Here is a 25,668-nt window from a genome sequence, read left to right as displayed (position 1 = left end):
CGTACAGGCATACTCTCTCTCGTCACAGTATTTTCGATAAACTTGTAGAATTCCGCTTCACGCAAAAACAACATAGCGCTTGGTTTCAACTTAATTACCTACTACAAGAAATTACTATTTATGTCGGGGGAGATGGTAAAAGATGCATTAAGGTTCAATTTTTTTTCTCAAAGTTGAGGTTGAAAAAAAATGGAAATTATTAAAATAACCCAAACTAACGACCTAAAAACTTATTTTGTGCATATTTACTTAAACCCCCAACGTTTACTTTGCTTCTTTTTAGTCAAATTCTTCAATCAAATGTGTGTATTTGAATACGCGTGTGTTTTAAAATATATTATACAGAACAGATTTTACCTTTGACTGGTAAAAATATGATATTTTTTTAAAACAATGCCATCTGTTGGACGTAAAAACAACATGCGCTATTGTTAATATATCTTCACAGAAAGTTGGAAAAGGAACCGGTTCCTCATTTGAAACATCGGTCGATTAAGTGACAGCATAGTCACCGGTATATATAGGAATACAGACCATCTCTAATTTACAACTTTGACTTCTGACAGCTGGACAGTAGAGCGGTTCGTTTGTGTTTATTATTTTATTTCTGTTCGAGTCATTTACGAAGGCGCTCGTATTTCATTAATATTTTAAACATATTATTGACAATGGAGAGTGTTACGCGCAAGTTGTTCAAGACTTTAAGCAAGGCCAGCTTCATCAGACAGGTATTTATGTAATTTTAAAGTTGCATCAGACATTCTTACCTAAGTAAGTTTACGAATGTATATTTCCGTAGATTTTTAAAGTATAATATTAATACAACTCATTGAAAGTTGTGTTTATTATCAATACTTGTATGTATACTAATGGAATATGTTAAAATGTAATTAATAAATAAAACTGGTTTTATACTGCATTGCCGGAGACTAAAGAATAATAGGTAAAAATGTTCAAAGTCATTATTTACCTTACCGCCGCTTTTAGGCATAGACTATTGAAATAACACTTCGTTTCAACAATTATTACCCAAGAAACAACTATTTACATGCATAATATGAGTTATTAGGTTCACAATTTTGGTTAATTAATAATTTTGCGTATTTAGATTGAAACGAAACTTTTGTAAACATCATTCTATACTAAAAATTCCAAAATGGCGGCACAAGATCGTTTCAAGTGAAATTTTGAACTTTGATTAAATAAAAATGGAACATTAATGCTTCTTTACCATCTCTTCCGACACAGATCGTTGTTTTTTGTAGTAATTGAGTTGAAAAGAAGTGTAATTTCCATATTATGTGCCTATTAAAAGTGCGGTAGTTAGGGAAATATTTACCCCAGTTTCGCCAATTCTTTGCAACTCTTACCTAGTTTTTTTCTTTCTAGTCATTAGTCCATCCCATGTGTGGATTGGTTTTTCTTTAAATTATCATTCCTTAATGTTTTGAGCTCAGCAGAAACCCATATAATAAATGTGCATGTGTCATTTTTACAGGTTCTATAAATTTTTTTTTACGCAATTGTTTTATACATTGTAACACATTTTCATTCTTCGACATGTAGAAAAACTTATTATTTACTAGCTGTACTCCTCCACACGTTGATGCCGCCCAGTCTGTCTGTGCAGATAGAAAAAAAATAGCATGTGTTGCTTTTACGTCCAACAGATGGCGCTGTTTAAAAAAAAAAAACAAAAAAAAGTTTTTACCAGTCACAGGTGACATCTATATAATATAAGTATCATAGATATATGAATATTAGTAGACCTGCCCTAAGTGATGAAAAGCGTATTATCCCCACTCCCCATACCGGTTCCATTGGAGCCGGCTGTGCTCGCGTATGGCCTCAAGTGAAATTTGAAAACGTGACGTCATCATTCTTGTGCGAACTATGGTCGAGGCATCATCGGTTCATTTTACGAAATAACACGGCAAAATGTTGACTTGTACTATGAAAACTTGTAAAAATAGATGTGAAAAAGAGAATAAACCCAATTGTCGTATTACATTCCATAAGTAAGCATTATTTTACTTTATTTTAAGCTTATTCACACCGTATTATATGGATCAGTTTTAGAAACATATACTATCACATCACAATGTAGCGATTCTCAAGTGTGCTCATCGTTGTTTACTGGGGTAAGTAAATTATGAAACATTTGTAAAAGTGTCTTAACTAAATACTCTGAAACTAACTACGACTCTGCAAACAGAAGAAATTTACTTTGCCGAATTTGGACTTCGCAAATTAGTTCATAACGTGGCGAGTAATTTGCGCTCCCATGTAAAAATGTCTATTCATTCAAAAGCAGATTTTACTTTTAAGAAGTAAATGGTGATATTATAATGCGAGATGCCTATTTACTGTCAGATTGATTTATTGACGAATCACAGTCAGCTTAACCCCCTTCGTTCTTCAACAGTTGATTTTACCCCTCGCCATTATCTTCTCGTCTATTAATTCCTATGTCTGTGATAAGTATACAAAAAAAAAATACACGCATATTCAAATTGTATAAAAATTTCAAAGCAATGGGTGAAGATCTTTCGGAGATTTAAGATTTTGAACAAACAAAAATTTACGTTTTTATTTATATAGATTTAAAAACCTAATTTTATTATGTGATAAATAAAATTGAAATCATCTAAAATTTGCATCGAAAACAGCTGTTTTGCGACTCGTGCGTAGACGCTCGACGTTTGTTATTGTATGCCTGTTCATAGATGCGTTAATTCAATTATTTAATACGCTTCTAACAAGTTATGCTTTACAATATTAAGACAAATTATCTATTTACGTCCGTACATACGCAATATGAATACGAATAAATCATTTTGTCCGTGTAAAACTCAATTCTTTCAAGAGAGGTATATAAATACAATATTGGATTGAATCACCAATACTATATTGTATTTGTATGCCTCTCTTGAAAGAATTGAGTTTTTATATGGATAAAACTATTTATTCATATTGCGTATGTACGGGCACAAATAAAAAAATTGTCTTAATATTGTAAAGCATAACTTGTTAGAAGCGTGTTTTAATAAAATAATTAAATTAATGCCATAAATGAACACGTAGATTACAACCGGACCAGAAATAAAACTTCTTAAATGAGTTCCAAATTTGGCAAGATTTTTAAAGTTTTTTTCTAGTATTCCACACATGCTTATTAGTATTATATATTTTTAAATTTCATAGGTAAAATCAATTAAATAATATATTTTATAGTTTCTGGCTACAACAACATCAATATAAAAAAAAATGTTATTTTTGAAGATAATATCTATACATTTGTTTTGCCGAAATGTTAATTATATGAAATTCCCTCGATAGAATAAAATCTAAATTAAGCTCTGAAAATTATTAAAAACACGTTTTGTTCTGTTATTTAATATGTTATAGTCATGAAAAAATTCACATTGTATCTTTAAATGCAACTAAAGCATTTGTCGAGAGTATTTTGCTCTATTTCAAACAAGTCTTGTTTTATGAAATATTTTCACCATTTCGCTTAATTATTATCGTTTTTTTAATATTAGTGCGCTCCCTCTAAAATTGGTATTTACATATCTCCCTTTCAAACCATCTTTGGTCTTAAAAGGGATGCAGACAGTAGTAACGAAGTGATAAATTTTTTTGACTTTGGGAAAAGGGGACATTTTCTAGTATATATCGTAACTAGTTTTCGTTCGTGATGGATTCTCTGGCGAACTTTTAAAACTTCTTAGGCGGGAAGCATTTTCAGCTAAAACTATTTTCACGGGAAAAAAATTGTGTTTTTTCAGTTTTTTTTGTATGGAATTTCAAAGGACCGAACAACAAAACTTTTTAAGCATGAAACTTCTTAAATGGAAACTTTTTAACCCTTAGGATTCGACCAACTACAATAGCAGTTCTGTGAAATCTTGACTACCTTCAGGTACACTGTAATGTGCAGTGTATAGAGCTAGGTTTTAAAAGTTGTGAACGCATTTCAATACTATCCATGAAAATTCCTAAGTAAAACGTTAACATGCCTATCAATTAAACCACTTCTAAACTAAGATATCTTACCTACATATTTTATAGACTCAAGGAAATTTTAAACGCTAAAAAATTGAAAATGATTTACTTCTCCCTGGTGCAATCTGCAATCACTTATGGCATAATAGGATGGGGTGGTGCACCTGATACATTTATTAAGCTTCTACAAATAATTCAAAAACACATAATTAAAGTCATATATAACAAAAATAAAACATTCTCGACCGACCTATTATACAAGGAATCTAAATTATTTAACATTCGTAAATTATTTATATTAAAAACTATGATATATTTATTTAAAAACAAAAATAATTTCAAAATAAATGAACACAGAATGAGCAAAAGATCAAATAATATATTTTACACCCCCCAAACCAATACTAAATTAATGCAGACACATACCAGTTTCATTGGTCCTCGTACATTTAACCTTCTACCACTACAAACTCAAATGATAAATAAAAAGATAGAATATATTAAAGATGTAAAATTATGGCTGAATGACGCAGATATTGAAACGCTTTTACTATAAATTTATTGATCCTTTCTACAACTCACTTGCTGAAACTTTATAAACTATTGTACATAATGTTTTCTCTTTACTTTTTATAATAACTATAAACAAAAAAAAAAACTTTTTCTACTAATGTATATTATACTTTAGGTACTTGAAATATAGGAATTGTTTTATATTACCCACACTCAGGCAGTGCCTTAGTGGGTTTTCATTTCTTGTGTATACTATTTGGTATTATATATTATGTTATTATATACTATGTGTAAAGAAATGAAAATATATAAAGCAAAAAAAAAAAAAAACATTTGAAATTTATTTTTCAAAATTATATTTGGCTTTGAGATGTTAACAAAGTATTACCCGTCTTCTAAGGGTACTTATACACTTGCGAACCGAAACGCGAACCGTAATACGAATTACGTATTTGCGGTTGCTTAGTTTCTTTCCCATAAGTTGAGGTTCAGTTCGGCTCGCGGATGTATACGTAGCATTAGGTTTAAGCGAGTTTCGCTGTGTAAGAATAATGTCACAGTCCTCCCCACTAGGACTTCCTGTTTTGAGGCGGCTTGTAGTTTTTATATTTTGGAGTATCCAGTTATCTTTATTTTAAAAATGAATTTCAGTGTTCAAATGCGGCGGCTAACAGGAATCAGCTCCTGGAGAAGCGGCGCGCGGAGCTGATGGCCAAGGGTCTGCCCAAGAAGCAGCCCATCCCCGGAGTCAAGCACATCCTGCTGGTGGCCTCAGGGAAGGGCGGTGTGGGCAAGACCACCACGGCAGGTAAACTAAAGCACTTTTTGATACCTATAATTCTATGCTCTATTAGCAAGAACTGTGCCATCCTTATACTCACATAAACAAACACTACTGCAACTTGCAAAAAATATGAAAACATAATTTATAAAATTATTGCAAGAACACTATCTTCAGTTTTAAAATATGTGCAAAGTACCAACCACAATACGCTGCGCCGCGCGTGCCTCACAGACCACCTTACGTGTCAAAAGCAGAAACTAAGTATGCAAAATGATGCAGGCATCATAATATGTATTCAATTTGGGATGCGGGCATGGGTACTGCCGCCCCGACAACCAATTATTGAATAACCAACACCTCTGCTATAGTAATCCTGTCTGATTACGTCTAAAAGGGATCCAAATGATAATCTAGTCTCCTTCAACGGAAGCAATCTTCCGAACAGGCCTTCCATTGATATGCTTGGTGTAACTATAAGTGACCAGCTCAGATACGGGGGCTCCATCGAAGCCAGAGTAAAGTTGGCCTCTCAGAAGCTGGGCGTACTGTACAGGGCCCGCAGATACTTTAATAGTACACAACTGCTGACCCTGTACAAATCGCAAGTGCGCCCTACTGTCGAATTCGGCAGCCATCTCTGGTCCGGAGCCCCTAAATACCTGAAAAAAACCCTTGACTCTGTGCAAAAATGGGCGGTCCGTTTGATAGATTCCCCAATCTTAACAAACGGACTGCAATCTTTAGAGCACAGGCGTCAGGTAGGTATGCTGTCCTTGTTCTATCGGTATTACAATGGAAGATGCTCTGAGGAACTAGCGTCATTGATCCCTTCGGCACCGGTGCGTAGTCGGGATACACGCCAAACGCGCGCTCAACATTTGTACACGGTTGACATTTGTCACATGAGAACGGGTCGCTTCTACGATTCGTTCTTAAGTTCAACAGCTCGGCTGTGGAACGAACTGCCGGCCTCTGTGTTTCCTCCCTCCTACAACATGGGACTCTTCAAGACCCATGTTCACTCCTTCCTCTCCACAAAAAGACCCTCCACACAGCATCCCCAAAGATGACATAGGCCCTGAGGGAAATTATTTTCTTCAGGGCCTCCTGTGTGGAGTTAATATAAAAAAAAAAAGTTTCGATCCACCACCTTGCACCGCAGTTGGAGGGATAAATTCATACATCTGTCACTCCTAGACACACTGAACCCAGGATTTCTATCTACCCCTTATACCTTTTTTCTTACCAGAACTCTCTTTCCTTTCCTCAAGAACCTCATCACAGCATCCCTACTGTCTGGAAGCTAAAGTAAAAGAAAAAATTCTCCGTCTTTAAAAACCGTTTAAACGATTGCATCATCTTCCATTTTTGTCACAACACTTTATTGACGAACTGTGCTTCCATTTGTATTTTTAAAATGCAGTGTTCTCATCTTGTATTTGACTAAGTTGTTTTTGCTTGCAGTAAACTTGGCCTGCGCCATGAAGGTGGTGGATCCGTCCAAGGAGATAGGGCTCCTGGACGCTGATGTGTTTGGCCCCTCCGTGCCCCTGATGATGCACATTAGCGGAGAGCCCATGCTCAACAACGACCATCTCATGGAGCCACTGCTGAACTACGGAGTCAAATGGTAAAGTATATATATATAAATATTGAAAACAATATTAGTGATTTCTAAACGAAAATCTGAAACAGAAAAATCAGAAAAGGAAACGGTCACATCTGGGACTCGAACCCAGGACCCTTGTCTTTCCGTGACAGTGCTCTACCAACTGAGCTAATGGGACCCTATTCCCCTCGGTCATTTTTAACTGTATCATACTTCGAATAAGAACTACCAACATTGTCTTCATTTTTTCACCGCACATTTTTATTGGCAACTATCTTTATGTATGATCGCAAGATTCAACCCGAACTAAATGCAATCCAGACAGCGTCTTTTTAGATAAACCTATCTAATTTTTTATTTTTAATGTGCGACATCTGTTGACTTTTCTGCAAGTCTAGAATGAATGTTCGAGTCCCAGATGTGACCGTTTCCTTTTCTGATTTTTCTGTTTCAGATTTTCGTTTAGAAATCACTAATATTGTCTTCAATATTTAAATATTACAATTTGAGGTTTTACTCAATAAAGTCATTCCGAAAAATAAATATATATGTACAGTACTCTTTCAGGAATCTGCCGCTTGATTATTCTACAACTATTAAGATCCGCCGTTATTTTTAATAGATAGAATATAGAATAAATTAAAATATAAACGAAACCGAATTTATTTACAAGCCTATGTAACCTTTGGACTGGGAAATCAATAAAATAATTGGTTTTAGATGAATGAACAAAGGACAACTCAGGTAGCCTTTGAAGTGGGAATTAATAAAATAGTTGGTTTTAGATGAATTAACAACGAACAACTCAGAAAGTCTGTAGCATTTGGACTGGGAATTAATAAAATAGTTGGTTTTAGATGAATTAACAACGAACAACTCAGAAAGTCTGTAGCATTTGGACTGGGAATTAATAAAATAGTGGGTTTTAGATGAATGAACAACGAACAACTCAGAAAGTCTGTAGCATTTGGACTGGGAATTAATAAAATAGTGGGTTTTAGATGAATGAACAACGAACAACTCATGAGGTCTGTAGCCTTTGGACTGGGAATTAATAAAATAGTGGGTTTTAGATGAATGAACAACGAACAACTCATGAAGTCTGTAGCCTTTGGACTGGGAATTAATAAAATAGTGGGTTTTAGATGAATGAACAACGAACAACTCATGAAGTCTGTAGCCTTTGGACTGGGAATTAATAAAATAGTTGGTTTTAGATGAATTAACAACGAACAACTCAGAAAGTCTGTAGCATTTGGACTGGGAATTAATAAAATAGTTGGTTTTAGATGAATTAACAACGAACAACTCAGAAAGTCTGTAGCATTTGGACTGGGAATTAATAAAATAGTGGGTTTTAGATGAATGAACAACGAACAACTCAGAAAGTCTGTAGCATTTGGACTGGGAATTAATAAAATAGTGGGTTTTAGATGAATGAACAACGAACAACTCATGAAGTCTGTAGCCTTTGGACTGGGAATTAATAAAATAGTGGGTTTTAGATGAATGAACAACGAACAACTCATGAAGTCTGTAGTCTTTGGACTGGGAATTAATAAAATAGTTGGTTTTAGATGAATTAACAACGAACAACTCAGAAAGTCTGTAGCATTTGGACTGGGAATTAATAAAATAGTTGGTTTTAGATGAATTAACAACGAACAACTCAGAAAGTCTGTAGCATTTGGACTGGGAATTAATAAAATAGTTGGTTTTAGATGAATGAACAACGAACAACTCATGAAGTCTGTAGCCTTTGGACTGGGAATTAATAAAATAGTTGGTTTTAGATGAATTAACAACGAACAACTCAGAAAGTCTGTAGCATTTGGACTGGGAATTAATAAAATAGTTGGTTTTAGATGAATTAACAACGAACAACTCAGAAAGTCTGTAGCATTTGGACTGGGAATTAATAAAATAGTGGGTTTTAGATGAATGAACAACGAACAACTCAGAAAGTCTGTAGCATTTGGACTGGGAATTAATAAAATAGTGGGTTTTAGATGAATGAACAACGAACAACTCATGAAGTCTGTAGCCTTTGGACTGGGAATTAATAAAATAGTGGGTTTTAGATGAATGAACAACGAACAACTCATGAAGTCTGTAGTCTTTGGACTGGGAATTAATAAAATAGTTGGTTTTAGATGAATTAACAACGAACAACTCAGAAAGTCTGTAGCATTTGGACTGGGAATTAATAAAATAGTTGGTTTTAGATGAATTAACAACGAACAACTCAGAAAGTCTGTAGCATTTGGACTGGGAATTAATAAAATAGTTGGTTTTAGATGAATGAACAACGAACAACTCATGAAGTCTGTAGCCTTTGGACTGGGAATTAATAAAATAGTTGGTTTTAGATGAATTAACAACGAACAACTCAGAAAGTCTGTAGCATTTGGACTGGGAATTAATAAAATAGTTGGTTTTAGATGAATTAACAACGAACAACTCAGAAAGTCTGTAGCATTTGGACTGGGAATTAATAAAATAGTTGGTTTTAGATGAATTAACAACGAACAACTCAGAAAGTCTGTAGCATTTGGACTGGGAATTAATAAAATAGTGGGTTTTAGATGAATGAACAACGAACAACTCAGAAAGTCTGTAGCCTTTGGACTGGGAATTAATAAAATAGTTGGTTTTAGATGAATTAACAACGAACAACTCAGAAAGTCTGTAGCATTTGGACTGTTACGATCGTGTTACGATTTGGTACTCTGAACATTAACTAATACGAATAAAAGTACCATACAAAATATGATAGTGAATACATATATGTATAGTAAATTGTATTTCTTAGTCCTCCTCACTAGGGGGACCTTGGGCTGAAGCTGACTAAAGTTATTCATTTCTATTTTATTTGTTGATTTAATTGATGTTTTTTGATTGATCTCTTTCAACCAGATTTTTATTCTTGATTTGTAATCATTAAACTTTTCCACTAGAATGTTGTGGAGTTTTGTCGCAAAATAAATGTAGTTTTTTTTTTTTTTGTCATGCGAATACACATAATTTTTTTTACGTTAGAAAGAGAAATAAAAATTCTTATACTGCAAACCATTAATAAAATCCTAAAAATAGCCAAAATTAATAATTCATATTTTGCGCCGCTATCGTAACAATCGTTTTAATAAAAATTATTTATACTTTTTTTATGTGAACGAGATAAAAGTGAAGGTACAATTTTATTACAAATTCCTCAAACAAAACTAATGGGTTTTGGAAATATCGAGTTCTTTCAATTTTTCTATGATCGGAGTAAAAAATTAAGTAAAGATGTGGATAGCATTTTTGACAACGATTTTCACGTTTGATATTAATATATTATTATTTAGAAATAGTAATGTTTATGTTAAATTTTTCACACCGGAAAGATAATTTTATGTAGTTTCTAAAACAGTATTTGTTTTAACGGAAAATTAAAAAATAAGATGTAAATAGCGCATTTGAAATACACAGAAAATATTGCAAACTGAACAAATATGATGAAAGTACTGTAAGGTTAACTTTAAACCAAAGTAAAGCGATGTTTGATTATTTTCTCGAAATATCTGTTTTAATGAATGCACTAAAATCCCCGGTTGTCACTTATTTTTGGAGTGGCGGGTTAGCCAGAGATGACTACTGGCTAGGAGCTTTAAGAGCGCACATGTCTCTGGCGGAGAACCTGTATAATAACCAGTTGTTGATATGTGTGTTTGTGTTGGTCGCAGCATGTCCATGGGCCTGCTGGTGTCAGGCGAGGGGGCCGTGGTCTGGCGGGGGCTGATGGTGATGCAGGCGCTGGAGAGGCTGACGCGGCAGGTGGCCTGGGGCCCCCTGGACTGTCTGGTGGTGGACACGCCCCCGGGAACGGGAGATACGCACCTGTCTCTGGCGCAGAACCTGCCTATAAGCGGTGAGAACTTCATACGCTGTTTTATCTTAATTTAATTAGCCCGCCGTTTCTATTTAATGTATATACAGGATATCATTAAGAAAAGAGAGAAAGATAAAATTAGGTTATCAACTGTCTGCCTATAATGAGGACGACCACCGATACCTTGGGCTGATCAAGTGTCACATGACTATCGGATAGGATATATTTTTTTTGTTTTTATATTAACTCCACACAGGAGGCCCTGAAGAAAATGATTTCCCTCAGGGCCTATGTCATCTTTGGGGATGCTGTGTGGAGGGTCTTTTTGTGGAGAGGAAGGAGTGAACATGGGTCTTGAAGAGTCCCATGTTGTAGGAGGGAGGAAACACAGAGGCCGGCAGTTCGTTCCACAGCCGAGCTGTTGAACTTAAGAACGAATCGTAGAAGCGACCCGTTCTCATGTGACAAATGTCAACCGTGTACAAATGTTGAGCGCGCGTTTGGCGTGTATCCCGACTACGCACCGGTGCCGAAGGGATCAATGGCGCTAGTTCCTCAGAGCATCTTCCATTGTAATACAGATAGAACAAGGACAGCATACCTACCTGACGCCTGTGCTCTAAAGATTGCAATCCGTTTGTTAAGATTGGGGAATCTATCAAACGGACCGCCCGTTTTTGCACAGAGTCAAGGGTTTTTTCAGGTATTTAGGGGCTCCGGACCAGAGATGGCTGCCAAATTCGACAGTAGGGCGCACTTGCGATTTGTACAGGGTGAGCAGTTGTGTACTATTAAAGTATCTGCGGGCCCTGTACAGTACGCCCAGCTTCTGAGAGGCCAACTTTACTCTGGCTTCGATGGAGCCCCCGTACCTGAGCTGGTCACTTATAGTTATACCAAGCATATCAATGGAAGGCCTGTTCGGAAGATTGCTTCCGTTGAAGGAGACTAGATTATCATTTGGATCCCTTTTAGACGTAATCAGACAGGATTGGGTCTTTGAAATATTAATGGCGAAATGTAGATTGAAAACAAATCTCTAAATATGGATTGCAATATTTAGAGTACAGGCGTCACGTGGGAATTCTGTTCTTTTTGTACTGGTATTTCAATGGTAGATGCTGCGAGGAACTAGCGTCATTGATCCCTTTGGCATCGACGCATAGTCGAGAAACACGCCAAACGCTCGCCCTACATATTATGTACACGGTTGACATTTGTTATATTTATTTATTAAATTAAATTCCCTGATGTCCGGTCAGAACCACTGAGCTATGTCGGCTTATTTCCAACCCGCCAAATAATTCAATTTGTACTAGTACCTCAATCAACAATTACTGCTTATTATATTCTTTTCACCTGTAAACAACCAACTTTATTTTTGTAGGAAAGCGGGACATATTATATCTACTATGTTTATCATTAAAAAAAATAATAATAATAACACAGGGTACATATAAATATCCATTTAGAATATTTAAATGTACATAATATAAGAAAAAAGAATAAACCAGTTTTAGAAGTGCAGATGGCATAAAAATAGTAGAACAGGTTGGTTAATTTACAAGTAATTTGCAATAAGAAGTAAATGAAAAAAATAAATGTAATTGCTCCTAACCGATACTCCTAAATAATAATATAAGCTACATAAAAACATCTTTCATGTATTTCTTATATTAAATATTACGCGCGTTTGTGTGTTTTATGGATCTTTACATAAATAATTTTATTTTTTTTATTTTTATTTATTTAATACATGTTACATTATTATGAAATTTACATAAAGTAGATATAATGAATCACCATACTAGGCGGCTGCCTGTTTCATGGTGACCAATTGAGTGTAATTAATTTGTATGAAATATGAAATCTAGTGTAAACATATGAAATTAGTAACTATAGATGAAGCTAAAATTTTGGAAAAATTGTAATAAAAAGTAGAAGATAGAAATTAGAAAGGAGAAAGAAGAAATTAGCATTAGATTGTAAAAATGTACATAATTATATATATATAATTTTTAATATGTGTGCATGCAAGCACACATGTGTATATAGCAGCAGACATACCTATATACATATAACAGCACATGTATACATACACCCATATGACGCATATAAACAATATATACACCTCTATCTGAGTACTTGGAATAGGCTACTAACACTATAACAATCACACATCAAAAAATCCCCGAGCGCTTTCCTGAAACTGTCGTATTTGGCTATTGATTTTATTTCTAACGTTAAATTATTGAATATTTTTGGAGCAAGAAAGTTAATTTGTCTTTGTGCCATTGAGGTTTTTATTGGGGGAATAGTATAATTCGATTTGTTGGAATATCTTGTATTATGGGTCGATTCAAAAATATTTTTTTTCGTATGTTTGAATTTATAGTAGGAGGATATGTTTTTATATAAAGACTAGCTGACGTGCACCCGGCGTTGGTGTGAGTTATCCGGAGATAGACATGTATGTATCGTGGCGAAATTTTCTGTAGGCCTTTTTAATATATACAATTCCATAGTACATACATTATTTTGATGCATCTCATAAGGTTTAGCCAGCGTTAGCAATGTAAGCGCCCGAAAGTATATTTTTACGACATGATTACAAAATGTCGACTTTGCTTACTATAAATATATATAATATATATTTATTATATATATAAACCTTCCGGATAAAATACCTAAATAAGAGGTTCCCAAACTTTTTTGCCCCGTAGACCACTTGCCAAATATATTTTTTTACTGAATTTTATTTAAATGAATATTGAATTTTCCTAAAACTGTTAACGTCCCATGTGATAATCATTTATTTTTTTCGTAAAAGATTCCCTTTCCTTGCCTGCCTTACAACCGGGTGGCTAAATAGTTCCTCTGTTTTTGCATTGTGCTGACAGGGGCACCCTTGTGAGGTATTACACCAAATAAAAATGGAGCAGGATAAGCAACGGGAATTTCTTTCTGGAGCTGGCCCTACAGAACTGCCTCTTAAGTTCTTTGTTAGTGCTTATTCCGATCAGTTCTTCTTGTCACATGATATCCGATTCTTCAACATTCCATTTCCACAGTCAAAATGTCCTCAAACTTAGTTTTGAAGTCTGTGTGAAGTACATCTAAATGTTGAACGTCATTATTACCCTGGATGTTTTTCAAAAACAAGTTGGGGAACTAGGAAAATTCGCGGCTTCCAATGTGCAATGTTTTGGTTCAATATACTAATTCTGACGAGAAAAGGAAAGTAGACTCTATTTATATACCTCAATAAACAACTTTACGATATATAAACGTACAAATATCAAATAAGTAATTTCTCAGTCTATTATTAGTATTACGTAAACTGTGTTAGGGGCCGTTCAAGTATTACGTAAGCAGATTTATTACAATTATTTACCCCCTCTTCCCCCTTGTCAGCAAAAGTAAGCAATGCTCTTACCCCCCCCCCCTCCCAAGCTTACGTAAAAATTGGTACCTATATGCATTTTTCTGTTAATGTATTCTGTTTTTTTATTGATTCATAAGCACAACACTTATAAAATTGACTTAGGATAGAGGACTTTAATGCACATAATATTCATTTAAACAAACTTTATTGACACAGTGGGAATCCCCGAATATGTATTCGGTTTTCAAACATAGACAATGTGTGGGTTGCCAATGTGTAAAAAAAATTAACTACTGCTGAGCAGTGCTGACGTAATCACTATCTCGACCCCCCCACCCCCCCATGTCATCAAAAATAAGCAAAGCAAAGACCCCCCTGCCCCCCTATAGTGCTTACATAATACTTGAACGGCCCCTTAGGTGTATTGTGTCTTTTACGGAACTCCTAAATATTGACTTGAGGTAAATGGGGATCTGCTCGTATGTACCCCCATTTGAATCTCGTGGACCCCCAAATTTTTTTCTCTCTGACATAGACCGCCAGCAAGCCGATATCGACCCCTGAGGGTTCATATAGACCACTTTGGCAACGTCTGCTCTAAATGATAGTGAAAACCCTATTAAAATCTATTGGGTTGTTTAGAAGAACTAAGCGCACAAACAGACAGACGCGGATAGCGACATTATTTTATACTATTTAGAGATAAAGTGCACACGTAAGCAAAAAGACATTTTGTGGATCAGTTACAAATATTCTAATTTATTGTTTTTTTTAGTTTTATCACCGAGTGGTGGCGGTAAACATCGATTGAACTATAATTATAACCTAGTCTGTGTAGCCTCTGCATTGTTTTTTTTTCCTAAAGTCTCATGAGTATATTATTTTCCAGGGGCAATCATTGTCACAACTCCTCAACTCGCAGCCATCCAAGTGTCACGCCGAGGCGCCACCATGCTGGAGAAACTCCACATACCGATACTGGGCATCGTGGAGAACATGGCTCACTCCACGTGCGCCAACTGCGGCTCCGTCAACCACATATTCGGCGAGAACACCGACGGCCTAGCGCAACAGCTGCACATCCCCGTCCTGGAGAGCTTCGAGCTGCATCACCGGGTCTCCGAGTCCACCGCCACGGGTAAACCCATCGTCCTATCCGATCCTGACAGCAATTACTCGTTGAAATACAAGAGTCTAGCCAAAAAGGTCTACGAGTATCTGAAACAAGATGAAAGCCAAAGCCAATCCAAGAGTTTGTAACGCTCATTTGTAGTAATAGAAACAAGGGAGATAGCCCATGAACCTCTGGTACAGTGGAACTCTGTTATAAGGTTTTTCAAGGATCGAAAACAAAACTCCTTAACCCTTGGAGTGCCGAATCTGTATTTGCTCTGAATTCACCGCGATTACCTCGATTTAATGGTATTTTGAACCTTAAAATGTGCTCCCAGCATACTAATATAAATTTATTTGCTTGACAAGGAAATAATGTATCATAATATTATCCTAGTTTGTCGTTTCGTCACTTGCAAACATTGATTTTTATCTGTGAAGAAGCTCGTTGCAAATGTCGTAATTTTTCAGTTTCAAAAGTCATAATACTGTATTTATTTACAGGAAAGCCTCATATAGCTTCAAAACATAATTTTGAAAATTTTGTAAATTATTACGAAAATTGTGTCTTTGCCTAGTATCGCAGGCTGCCAGGCATTTTACCTGGCACACTAAGGACGGGTTGTTTCGGAGAATTTGAACAATTCATCAAATTTCAACATTCATTTTCAAGTTCTGCGAAAGATTTTTTCAAGTTCTGTTTTTATTTCAGTTTTGTCAAGCAACTAGCCTATAATGATATAATAACAGAACTTGAATAGGACTTTCACAGAACCCGAAAATGAACGTTGAAATTTGATGAATTGTTCACATTCTCCGAAACAACCCGTCCTAAGAGTTTAGCATTAACACTTCTTATGTAGGTATATGTTCACCAATACCACTGCAAATCTCACATACGCATAGCGGGGCTTCTCCTTTGTTTCTATCTGCATGCCAAAAGCACAACTTTCATAGTATAGCTGCTTTGACTGTCGGTGCAGCCTGTTTGTTTGGCTCTGTGACAGTCGACAGGCTTCCATGCCATATCTCCCCTCGTTTGTATATGTTTACAGTTTTGTTTAGATCAATTTTACGATAGAAATTTCTAACTTCTAAGCTACATTATATTTTATATCTATGAATGAACAAATAATTTTTAAGTGTTGCAGTTGTACTGGAGTAAATGACAGTATAACTTATGATTGTATTGAATCGAATAGTGTGTAAAATTTTTTGGCCGTTGTTTTAACTTATTCCTTCAATGCAGTTGGTTCCACAGCTTGTTTTCTGATGTGTAGCTAAGCCGATATGGACAAGGAAATAAATAAAAAAATCGTTCTACGATTCAACTCTGGGGGTTATTGTATTCGATGCAAATTTTATATCTATTTCATTCGTACGCACAAATTATTTGAACGTCTATCTTTGTCATACATGAATGAACGTTTGAATCAAGAATTTATTTAGGAACGTGGGTGTGTTTTTTTTACTTGGCACATTTTGTGAGACAATATCGTGTTTATCTGGATGACGTTGCCATATGGCAACTCTGGCGCACGACGGGTACAAATCTTGCGTAGCCGATAAGCAACTCCGGCATACCAGAGGTTAATTAGAATATCATTGACTTCAAGTATGCTAATAAGCTAATTGCGTTTCTGCACCCCATAAGTGTAATGTCTGTAACATTATTTATACTACGAATTGTGCGTCAATAGACTATAATTAACACAATGAACAAGCAGATAGATGAATTGCAGCTTCCGATAGTGGCCATAATAAGGAAAAATATTTATTGAAATATGTATTTTGTATACATATTAATTGTAATCTCACTACTTCGCCAAATATCATTAATATTATAAGGTGTGGACATAGATTTTTTGAGCATGTAAGGAAATTTTTTGTTTCATTTTTTATTCAACATTGACCTTTGGAATGTTGGATTCCCGTGAGTAAAAACTGTAGATAAGTTTTAATACCTCAAACTTCTGAAATTCCCCATACATTCTGATGGCAGTATGCTGCACTAGCGCCTCCTAGCAGTACGAGTTGTGACGCTTGGTCTATTTTCATGCATTTTAATGGATTTTTGCATGATTAATGGTAAGGATCTCGACTAGCAATTCAAATCCTGGCGTGCCTGTCTCAATATCGCCCTGGTGTAAGACCACCATTCAGAATAACGTTGCTTGAAACTTCCCCGCCTTTCTCTTCCCCATCTCCTTTCCCTCAATACCTTCAGCCTCACAACACACTCTGATTGAGGATGCCATAGTCTCACTGGCTCCAGACGGTTGGGGGACTCTTGTGCGGTTTTACATTTAAAAAAAATAAAATCTAAACCAGCGCCTCTAGCCGCGAGAGTTGCCTGCTAATACAAGTAAATACTGCCAATATTTTACTGGAGTTAGATGTATTATTAATATTCTAAGGTATTTCAAAACTTCTCTTCTTTGTAGCAATTATGGTTCATTTAAATATGCTACCAACAAGTTATGTATAAAAAACCCATGAAAAGATAATGTTAGCTGATGTTGCCATATGGAAACTCTGGTACAAATATTGCGTACCCTATAGGCAACTACAGCATAACAGAGGTTAATTAAATTTTTAAATAATTTTGCTGCTCAGATTTATCTTCATCATTTACCGTGTTGAAATGCATTAAAAAAGGTTAAATCAATTTATTTAAAAGATTTAACCGCTTACTAATAAATGTGTTTTAAATTTTACACAACTGACAAACAATTTTTTTCCATACATTAACCCATAGTGTGCCAAGAAACCGACCGTGGATTTGCTAGTAGCCCACTGCACTTACTTTGATTGTACGGTATTTTGAACCTTACAAAAAGCTCTTAGCTTTCTAAAATATATTTTATTCGCTTGGCAAGGAAATAATGTATTTTAATATTATACTAGCTTGTCGTTTCGTCACTTGCAAACAATGATTTTTTAAATGTGAAAAAGTTCTTCTCAAAATGTCACAATTATGAAATCTTCATACGATTTATTCCTATTATTAAGAATTCTTATTTACCTTAAAAATAAATTAGTATCACAAATATTTTCTTAAGTCTTCATTATTATTCATTGGAAAGAAAAAAAATCCTTACTCTGAATAAAGGTAGTAATTCTGGGGAAACTACATAGGATAGATGTATACAATTTTTATAAATATACTAGCTGTACCCCACCACACATTGCTGTGTCTCTGTGCAGATAGAGAAATAATAGCGCGTGATGCTTTTATATCCTACAGATGGCGCAGTTAAAAAAAAAGCATGTTATTACTTGTCACAGTTGACATCTATACAACATTGTTATATAAAAACACACGCATATTCGAATGCAACATTGTGTCAAAATTTCAAAGCAATCGGTGAAGAATTTTTTCTTGCTAGAGCAATCTCGATGAGTTACAAAACTCATTGTAATTTATATAGATAAACACATTACCTGGTAAGACTGTAAATTTTCCTAAAAGACAAGTAACTTAATATGAAAATAGTGTCAGTCGACCTACAGCGGGCGATTGGCATTTTATCTCTGGCATTCCAAGGGTTAACGGTTGTGTAAACAGTTGGGTAAAATTTCAAACAAGTTTATTAGTAAGGCCCTTTATACAGGGTGTATCGGCACGTACCTGACAAACTTTAACCAGCTATTCCTTAGCATATTTGTAGTAAAAAATCTTATGTGCACTTTGCTGTCCGGTAACGTTTTTTTTTTAATAAAAAAATTATTATTCATATTTTCACCACATGTCACCACTGTTTTATCCTTTGTCAAAGTTTGAAAACCCATCTGGCAATATTTTATTCGAATTCCGTTGAATAATGTACGTGTGTACCTATATTGGCGCGCTTTTACAATCACAACGAAATGGCACGGCACCATTCGTCTCATTTTTAACTATTATTATTTAGTGTGTGCGAAAGAGCGAAGACGCTCTTCGACATACTTGCTTATAACAGCTGTTGAACACGAAAAGCAATGCCAATGACAGTGATGTAGTGTGGAAATTTTTAATTTTTTTATTTTTAATTAAAAAAAAAATGCTACCGGACAGCAAAGTGCCCATAACATTTTTTACTCCAAATGTGCTAAGGAATAGCTGGTTAAAGTTTGTCGGGTACGTGCCGATACACCCTGTATGTCTTGTCTAGATGTATGTAATAATTATAGATAGAAGGGTTTGAATATCAATTTTGCTGACATTTCGTTATTTTTTAATTATGTGAATTAATTATTTATAGCATACTAGTGTAGAGTTCCTAATGAAAATTGTGTTTATTGTTATCATTAACATTGTATGTACGTCGCCAGCTGATAAGGTGAACCATGTGATTATGCGTGCACAATTATTATTCTATTTTCAGTTAAGTCAGTGTAAAAAATTGCTGATTAGAATAAGAAATGAAGAATACTAGATTTTATACAATTGTATAATTTTAGAGATTAAAAAAAAAAAAAAAAATGATGACTTTATTAGCATGTACACACACACCTGTATATTTATATTATACATGGTGCCTGGACACTCGTAGTACTAACGGAAAGCTGAGTCTATATTTTACAGGGTTTCCGGAGTTAAAGTGCACAAACTTTGGGAGGTGATAGTAGAAGTAAAAAAAATAAATAACTATTTAGAAAAAAAAAATTCTCACACAAAATATTCTTTAAAACATTAATTATTTTTTCCAAATTTTGAACTTTTGTACCGGAAAACTACCTTAATAGGAAGCTACAAGCCAAAAATGTGTATATTCTTCGTATACCTTATATCGTAGGTAATAGGCATTAAAATCGCTTAAAATATTCGATTTCAAGCACAAAACTGGTTTTTGTTTATTCTGTAAATAATTTAATAAGAAAGCAAAAAAGTTAATTAAGTGAAACTGTCACAGATAATCTTAGCTAAAATGCTGTATTTTTTTAAAGTAGTTCCTTTTCGCGTTCATACATTTCTAGTGAAATTTTTTTTTTTTTAATAGTTCACATTTATATTTTTTATTGAGTAATTTATTTTGCTATTTGTATTCTACTCAAGCGAAACGATAGGAAAACCTTCAATTTATCTAAAGCATATTTTTTGGTATTCATAATGTACACCAATTCGTTATAAAGATTAATTAAAATAGTGATTAAATTGTTAAAATTTAGAATTTTTTTTTTTTTTTTTACTTGTACTATCATGTAGAATCACCTCCCGAAGTTTGTACAATTTACCCCCAGAAGACCTGTACAAAGAACCGAAAATAACTCTACGAGACAGGTCTACGCTTTGTCGCATTTTAAAACACATTAAACAACTGATATTGTAAAATTTGTGACCAATTATTTTTCAAATTTGACCAAAAACTTTTCAATTTCGGTCTCGATAGATTCACCAGTTTTCCGTTTGTACTACGAGTTTCCGGACACCGTGTATAGGTTATGCGTAAAATAATATTTTTTAACCCTTGCGGGTACTTTGTTCGCTTTTGGAAACGACAATAGAAATCGTTGTCTCCTTTACTGTAACGGTGAGAAATTTTATTTAAACTTAGAAAGAGAAAACACCATGCTTTATATTCAAATCAAGAAGTTAACCACAGAAAAATTAATTGGTATTTATTTTGCAATCATATCCCCAATAACAGTGGCAAAACCACAGGCTGCAAATTTAAGTGTGTCGATCTGTAGTTCATATAATAATTACTAGTTGACGTTCTCTAAATGATGGTGAAAAACATAACAAAATCCGTTGTGTAGTTTAGAAGAACTAAGCGCACAAACAGGCACTCGCGACTTTATTTTAGTACAATAGAGATTGCCTGGTCTTATAAAGAGGTTAATTCTGATAATATTAGTTACCACTGTATCTACCAACTAGAGAATTATTAATATCAAGGGAACAGTTTTATTATTATAAACAAATAATGTCATGTCAAATTCACTTTGTGTTATGTTTATGCACATTTGCTAAATAAATATATAGAAAACACGGATACACACGTTTAATACAAAAACACTGTGTATCTGTAAGATAACAGAACAGATAAGTAAGTATTTGAGTTTCCAAAAATGGGAAATATTGCATTTTAGTAGCGATTTTGTAAAAAAAAAAACGGAAAATTTGACTTCTTTTCTTAACGCCATGTTTTTTGTTTATTTAAATTTTTTTATCATGTTTTAATTAAACCCAAACTGTCAACCTAAGAACCTATTTTAAGCTCGTATCTTGGTCATCACATCAGTAACCATTTTCAAGTAAAAATAATTGTAATTTGAACAAAATAACTATTTAAATACATTATTTTCTATTTCTTCATACGCGCAAGCGATTCTGTAAATTTTTTTTATGCACTCTATCAAGGCATACAGATTTGAATCGCATATCAAAAAATTCCAGCTAGGCGAAATTCAAATGCCACCAGCGCACAATCGGTTTGACGACAGGTTTTCCAGAAGTGTGTCCTTATTTTCTGCATATTTACCAAATAATGTAGGTACATACAGTTAATTTTTTTTAAATATATCTCAACGCATTTTATTATGTGCTGTGTTTATTATAGTAAATAAATATTTTTTTTATTTTTAGCGTAAGTATTTTTTTTATACCTGCATTATGTAGTGTTTTAATTTTAAATATATTATATTTGGATACAAAGCAATATACCATTTTGTTTTTTTATTTCTGCTTTTTGAAAAAATTTTCAGCTCTCGTTATAAACCACTAGCTATTGCTGATGTCTTTTTCGGGTGTCTCCGACTTTTTCCACCATTCACTACTGTATACCACAATGTTACTGTTAAAAAACTACATTACATCGACTTTAAATCGGCTCTATATCTCATTCCGGTGCAGAGATATTGCGTTAAGTATTTCTCGGGCGTCCCCGAATTCTTCTACCATTCAAAGCAAACACTCTAAACACTCCTGGTACCATAGACATATGAATATTAGTAGACCTGCCCTAAGTGATTAAAAGCGTATTATTCCCCACTCCCCATACCGGTTCCATTGGAGCCGGCTGGGCTCGCGTATGGCTTCCCGTGGATCTTGAGAATGTGACGTCATCATTCTTGTTCGAACTAGCGTCAAGCTATGGTCGAGGCATTTTATGAAATAACACGGCAAAATGTGGCTTGTGCTATGAAAACTTGTAAAAATAGATGTGAAAAAGAGAATAAACCCAATTGTCGTATTACATTCCATATGTAAGCATCATTTTAAGCTTATTCACATCGTATAATATGAATCAGTTGTAGAAACATATTCTATCACATCGTGATACATCTGGTCGAATGTAGCGATTCTGAAGTGTGCGCATCGTTGTTACTGGGAAGTAAATTATGAACACTTATAAAAGTGTCTTAACTAAATACGTAAACAAAATATTCGACTCTGAAAATAGAAGAAATTTTTTTTTGCCGAATTTGGACTTCGCAAATTTGTTCATAACGTGGCGAGTAATTTGCGCTCCCACGTAAAAATGACTATTCATTCAAAAGCAGATTTTACTTTTAAGAACTAAATGGTGATATTATAATGCGAGATGCCTTTATACTGTCAGATTGATTTATTGACGAATCACAGTCAGCTTTACCCCCTTCGTTCTTCAACAGTTGATTTTACCCCTCACCTTTAATTTCTAGTCTATATATTCATATGTCTGTGTGTGGTACAGATAAAAACAAACTTTGAAATTTTCAGTGATATCGGTTGACTACCTGTTGAGTTTTTGCCATCACAAACATACACAGGCTGAATTTTTATATAAGAAGATGTGTTTGTATTGTATTGTATATAATTGTAAGAAGAAGCTAAGATTCAATTGTATGAAGTGTGTACAATAGTGATTCAAGCCAAAAGGAGATACGGAATACGGTGAGTAAGCCTTATTCATGTATTGGTGGAGGTCCTGCGTTGCAGCTATTTTACACAAGCATTTCTTTCTCCTTTGACCCCTCAGATCTCTTGCATATTGTCAGAAGTTCAGAGTATTTCCACTTTGAAAAAAAATTTCTTCTATTTTCAGAGTCGAATATTTTGTTAACGTATTGAGTTAAGACACTTTTATAAGTGTTCATAATTTACTTCCCAGTAACAACGATGCGCACACTTGGGAATCGCTACATTCGACCAATGTTGGCTCGATGTGATAGTATATGTTTCTACAACTGATTCATATTATACGACGTGAATAAGCTTAAAATGATGCTTACATATGGAATGTAATACGACAATTGGGTTTATTCTCTTTTTCACATCTATTTTTAGAAGTTTTCATATCACAAGCCACTATTTTGCCGTGTTATTTCATAAAATGCCTCGACCATAGCTCGACGCTAGTTCGAACAAGAATGATGACGTCACATTCTCAAGATTCACGGGAAGCCATACGCGAGCCCAGCCGGCTCCAATGGAACCGGTATGGAGAGTGGGGAATAATACGCTTTTAATCACTTAGGGCAGGTCTACTAATATTCATATGTCTATGTTTTGAACTAAAATTTGAAATACGCTTTCATATTTTATTATTGGAAATACAATCGAACTTAGTTATAACGATCGAGTTCACGGCTATAATGAGCAATTACAAAATAATATTTTAGTTCAGCCTTATCTGCATATGATTGTTGACTGTTATAACGAGGTTGATTTACTGATATACCGAGGAAATAATTTTGTAAACACAATTTCTGAATACATGAACGGATACATATTTTTATGGCACCTGTATAAGATTGTTGGCTATGTGAACCATTTGCTATCCATCGGGCACAATGTAAAATTGTCATCAAATCTGCGACAGTCGTGTGAAATTAGAGCTTCGCAAATTCGTTACCTTTTTATGTCTTCTTTTGTATTACAACTCATCGTAAATTTTGTTTTACAACCATTAAATATGTTTATGGAGGTACCTAATTACGAGTACCGACAACCCTGCAGGAGCTAAATTTATAATAGTTATGCACAACTTTTTCAGGCCGCGACCTACAAGTTTTCTGTTGATTTTTGGTATTTCGTTTTATGCAAACCGGGTTTTCGAATTTCCAGATTCCAACTAGGAAATGCAGAATAAATAAACCAAAACTCTACAAAAAAATGTTCTCAGCCAGGGTTGTCAAGAATTACACCAAAATTTTTAATTTTTCTTTATAGCCAAGTGGGCGGTATGAAATTTACATGCAGGCCGCAAGAATGGGACCGCAGGTTTGTGACAATTCAAATTTTACAGCCTAAAACCAAAACAATCCAGCAAGCTAGTTATTTATGACAAGTGCGATTTTACAAGCGGTACGTACAGTACGCGCAAGGTAGTGATAATAAGATAGACAATTTAGTGATATTTTTTTTGGAAGCCTTAAACCAGTTGATGATAGTTATAATGCGTTGACTGTTTTGAAGAGGAAATTGAGAAGCATGAAAGCGAAATTTTAAAAACAATCATTGATAATAAATTTGAGTAATAATAATTTTTTTAATAGGTAATACCTACTTGTATTTTGAAAATATGCTGTACTTTAGCGAATATATTGATAGTAGAGGTAGGTACATATGACTTTTAAAAAACCTATTTTGGATATGAATCCTATAATTTCTATACCCGCTATATCCGATTTTTTGACAAAATGATCTGAGTATGACATCTTGTTCACATTTTTGCGAGCAACAAGAGGAGCCTAAAATTGAGTTTCAAAACCGTCCTTATCACGACCAAAAACCATGTTAATACTGCGAGTGAGAAACCAAATCCGCTATATCATACAGAAAGTTACTATCAAAACGCGCTAAATCGGATTCAACCAATCACAAGCAGTTATTTTGCCAAAATACAACATGGCCGCCACTCTGAATTTTGTCTGTCACATTGTGCCGAGCGACCAGTAAGGGAGACAGAATGATTTCTATGAAACCAATTAATAATAATAATAATTAGTTTGAGGTTAAAATTTTTCATGTGATACTGCAAAAGAATCTCAACTTTCCGAAGCCAGTGGAACTACGGCTTTCCCAATTTCGGAATTTTGAGGTTAAGGAATTTTTATTTATTCAAATCTGGTCAATAAACATAGCTACTAAAATAAATTGCTGATTATGACTATTGTTTTTCACCAGGGGGATACTGAGAGTATTTTCGACAGATTTTACGAAGGGCACATAAATAAAACAAAATAACTTCATAACTAACTAATATATATTAACAAATAACTAACTGCATTCTTTGCCTAAAATTTATACTACAAAGTAAATCTACATAAAATTAAAAATAGTATTCGATAAGAATAATGCAGTATTTACCAGAAAAAAAATTAAAGTCTGTATTTTTGTGTTTGAAAATAACTTTGTGTAAAAAATCATCTAACTGGTTAAAGTTAATAGATTAATTTCAAACTAGTAAACTAAT

At 34.4% G+C, this 25,668-nt stretch overlaps 1 protein-coding gene across 1 annotated transcript; it reads left to right on the top strand.

Moving 5' to 3' along the window:
* The first annotated feature begins 578 nt into the window (after positions 1–578).
* On the top strand, positions 579–15,690 carry LOC149415061 (iron-sulfur cluster transfer protein NUBPL-like). The gene is made up of 5 exons (XM_089643253.1): positions 579–728; positions 5,173–5,329; positions 6,770–6,935; positions 10,640–10,824; positions 15,060–15,690. Exons 1-5 carry the CDS (start codon positions 669–671, stop codon positions 15,428–15,430), a joined length of 939 nt encoding a protein of 312 aa, XP_089499379.1. The 5' UTR covers positions 579–668; the 3' UTR covers positions 15,431–15,690.
* The last annotated feature ends 9,978 nt before the right edge of the window (positions 15,691–25,668 follow it).

This window comes from Hesperophylax consimilis, chromosome 19 (genome assembly GCF_061612785.1).
Source record: "Hesperophylax consimilis isolate HC1 chromosome 19, BYU_Hcon_1.0, whole genome shotgun sequence".
NCBI classification, from domain to species: Eukaryota; Metazoa; Arthropoda; class Insecta; order Trichoptera; family Limnephilidae; genus Hesperophylax; species Hesperophylax consimilis.
This window is presented reverse-complemented; position numbering and strand designations above follow the sequence as displayed.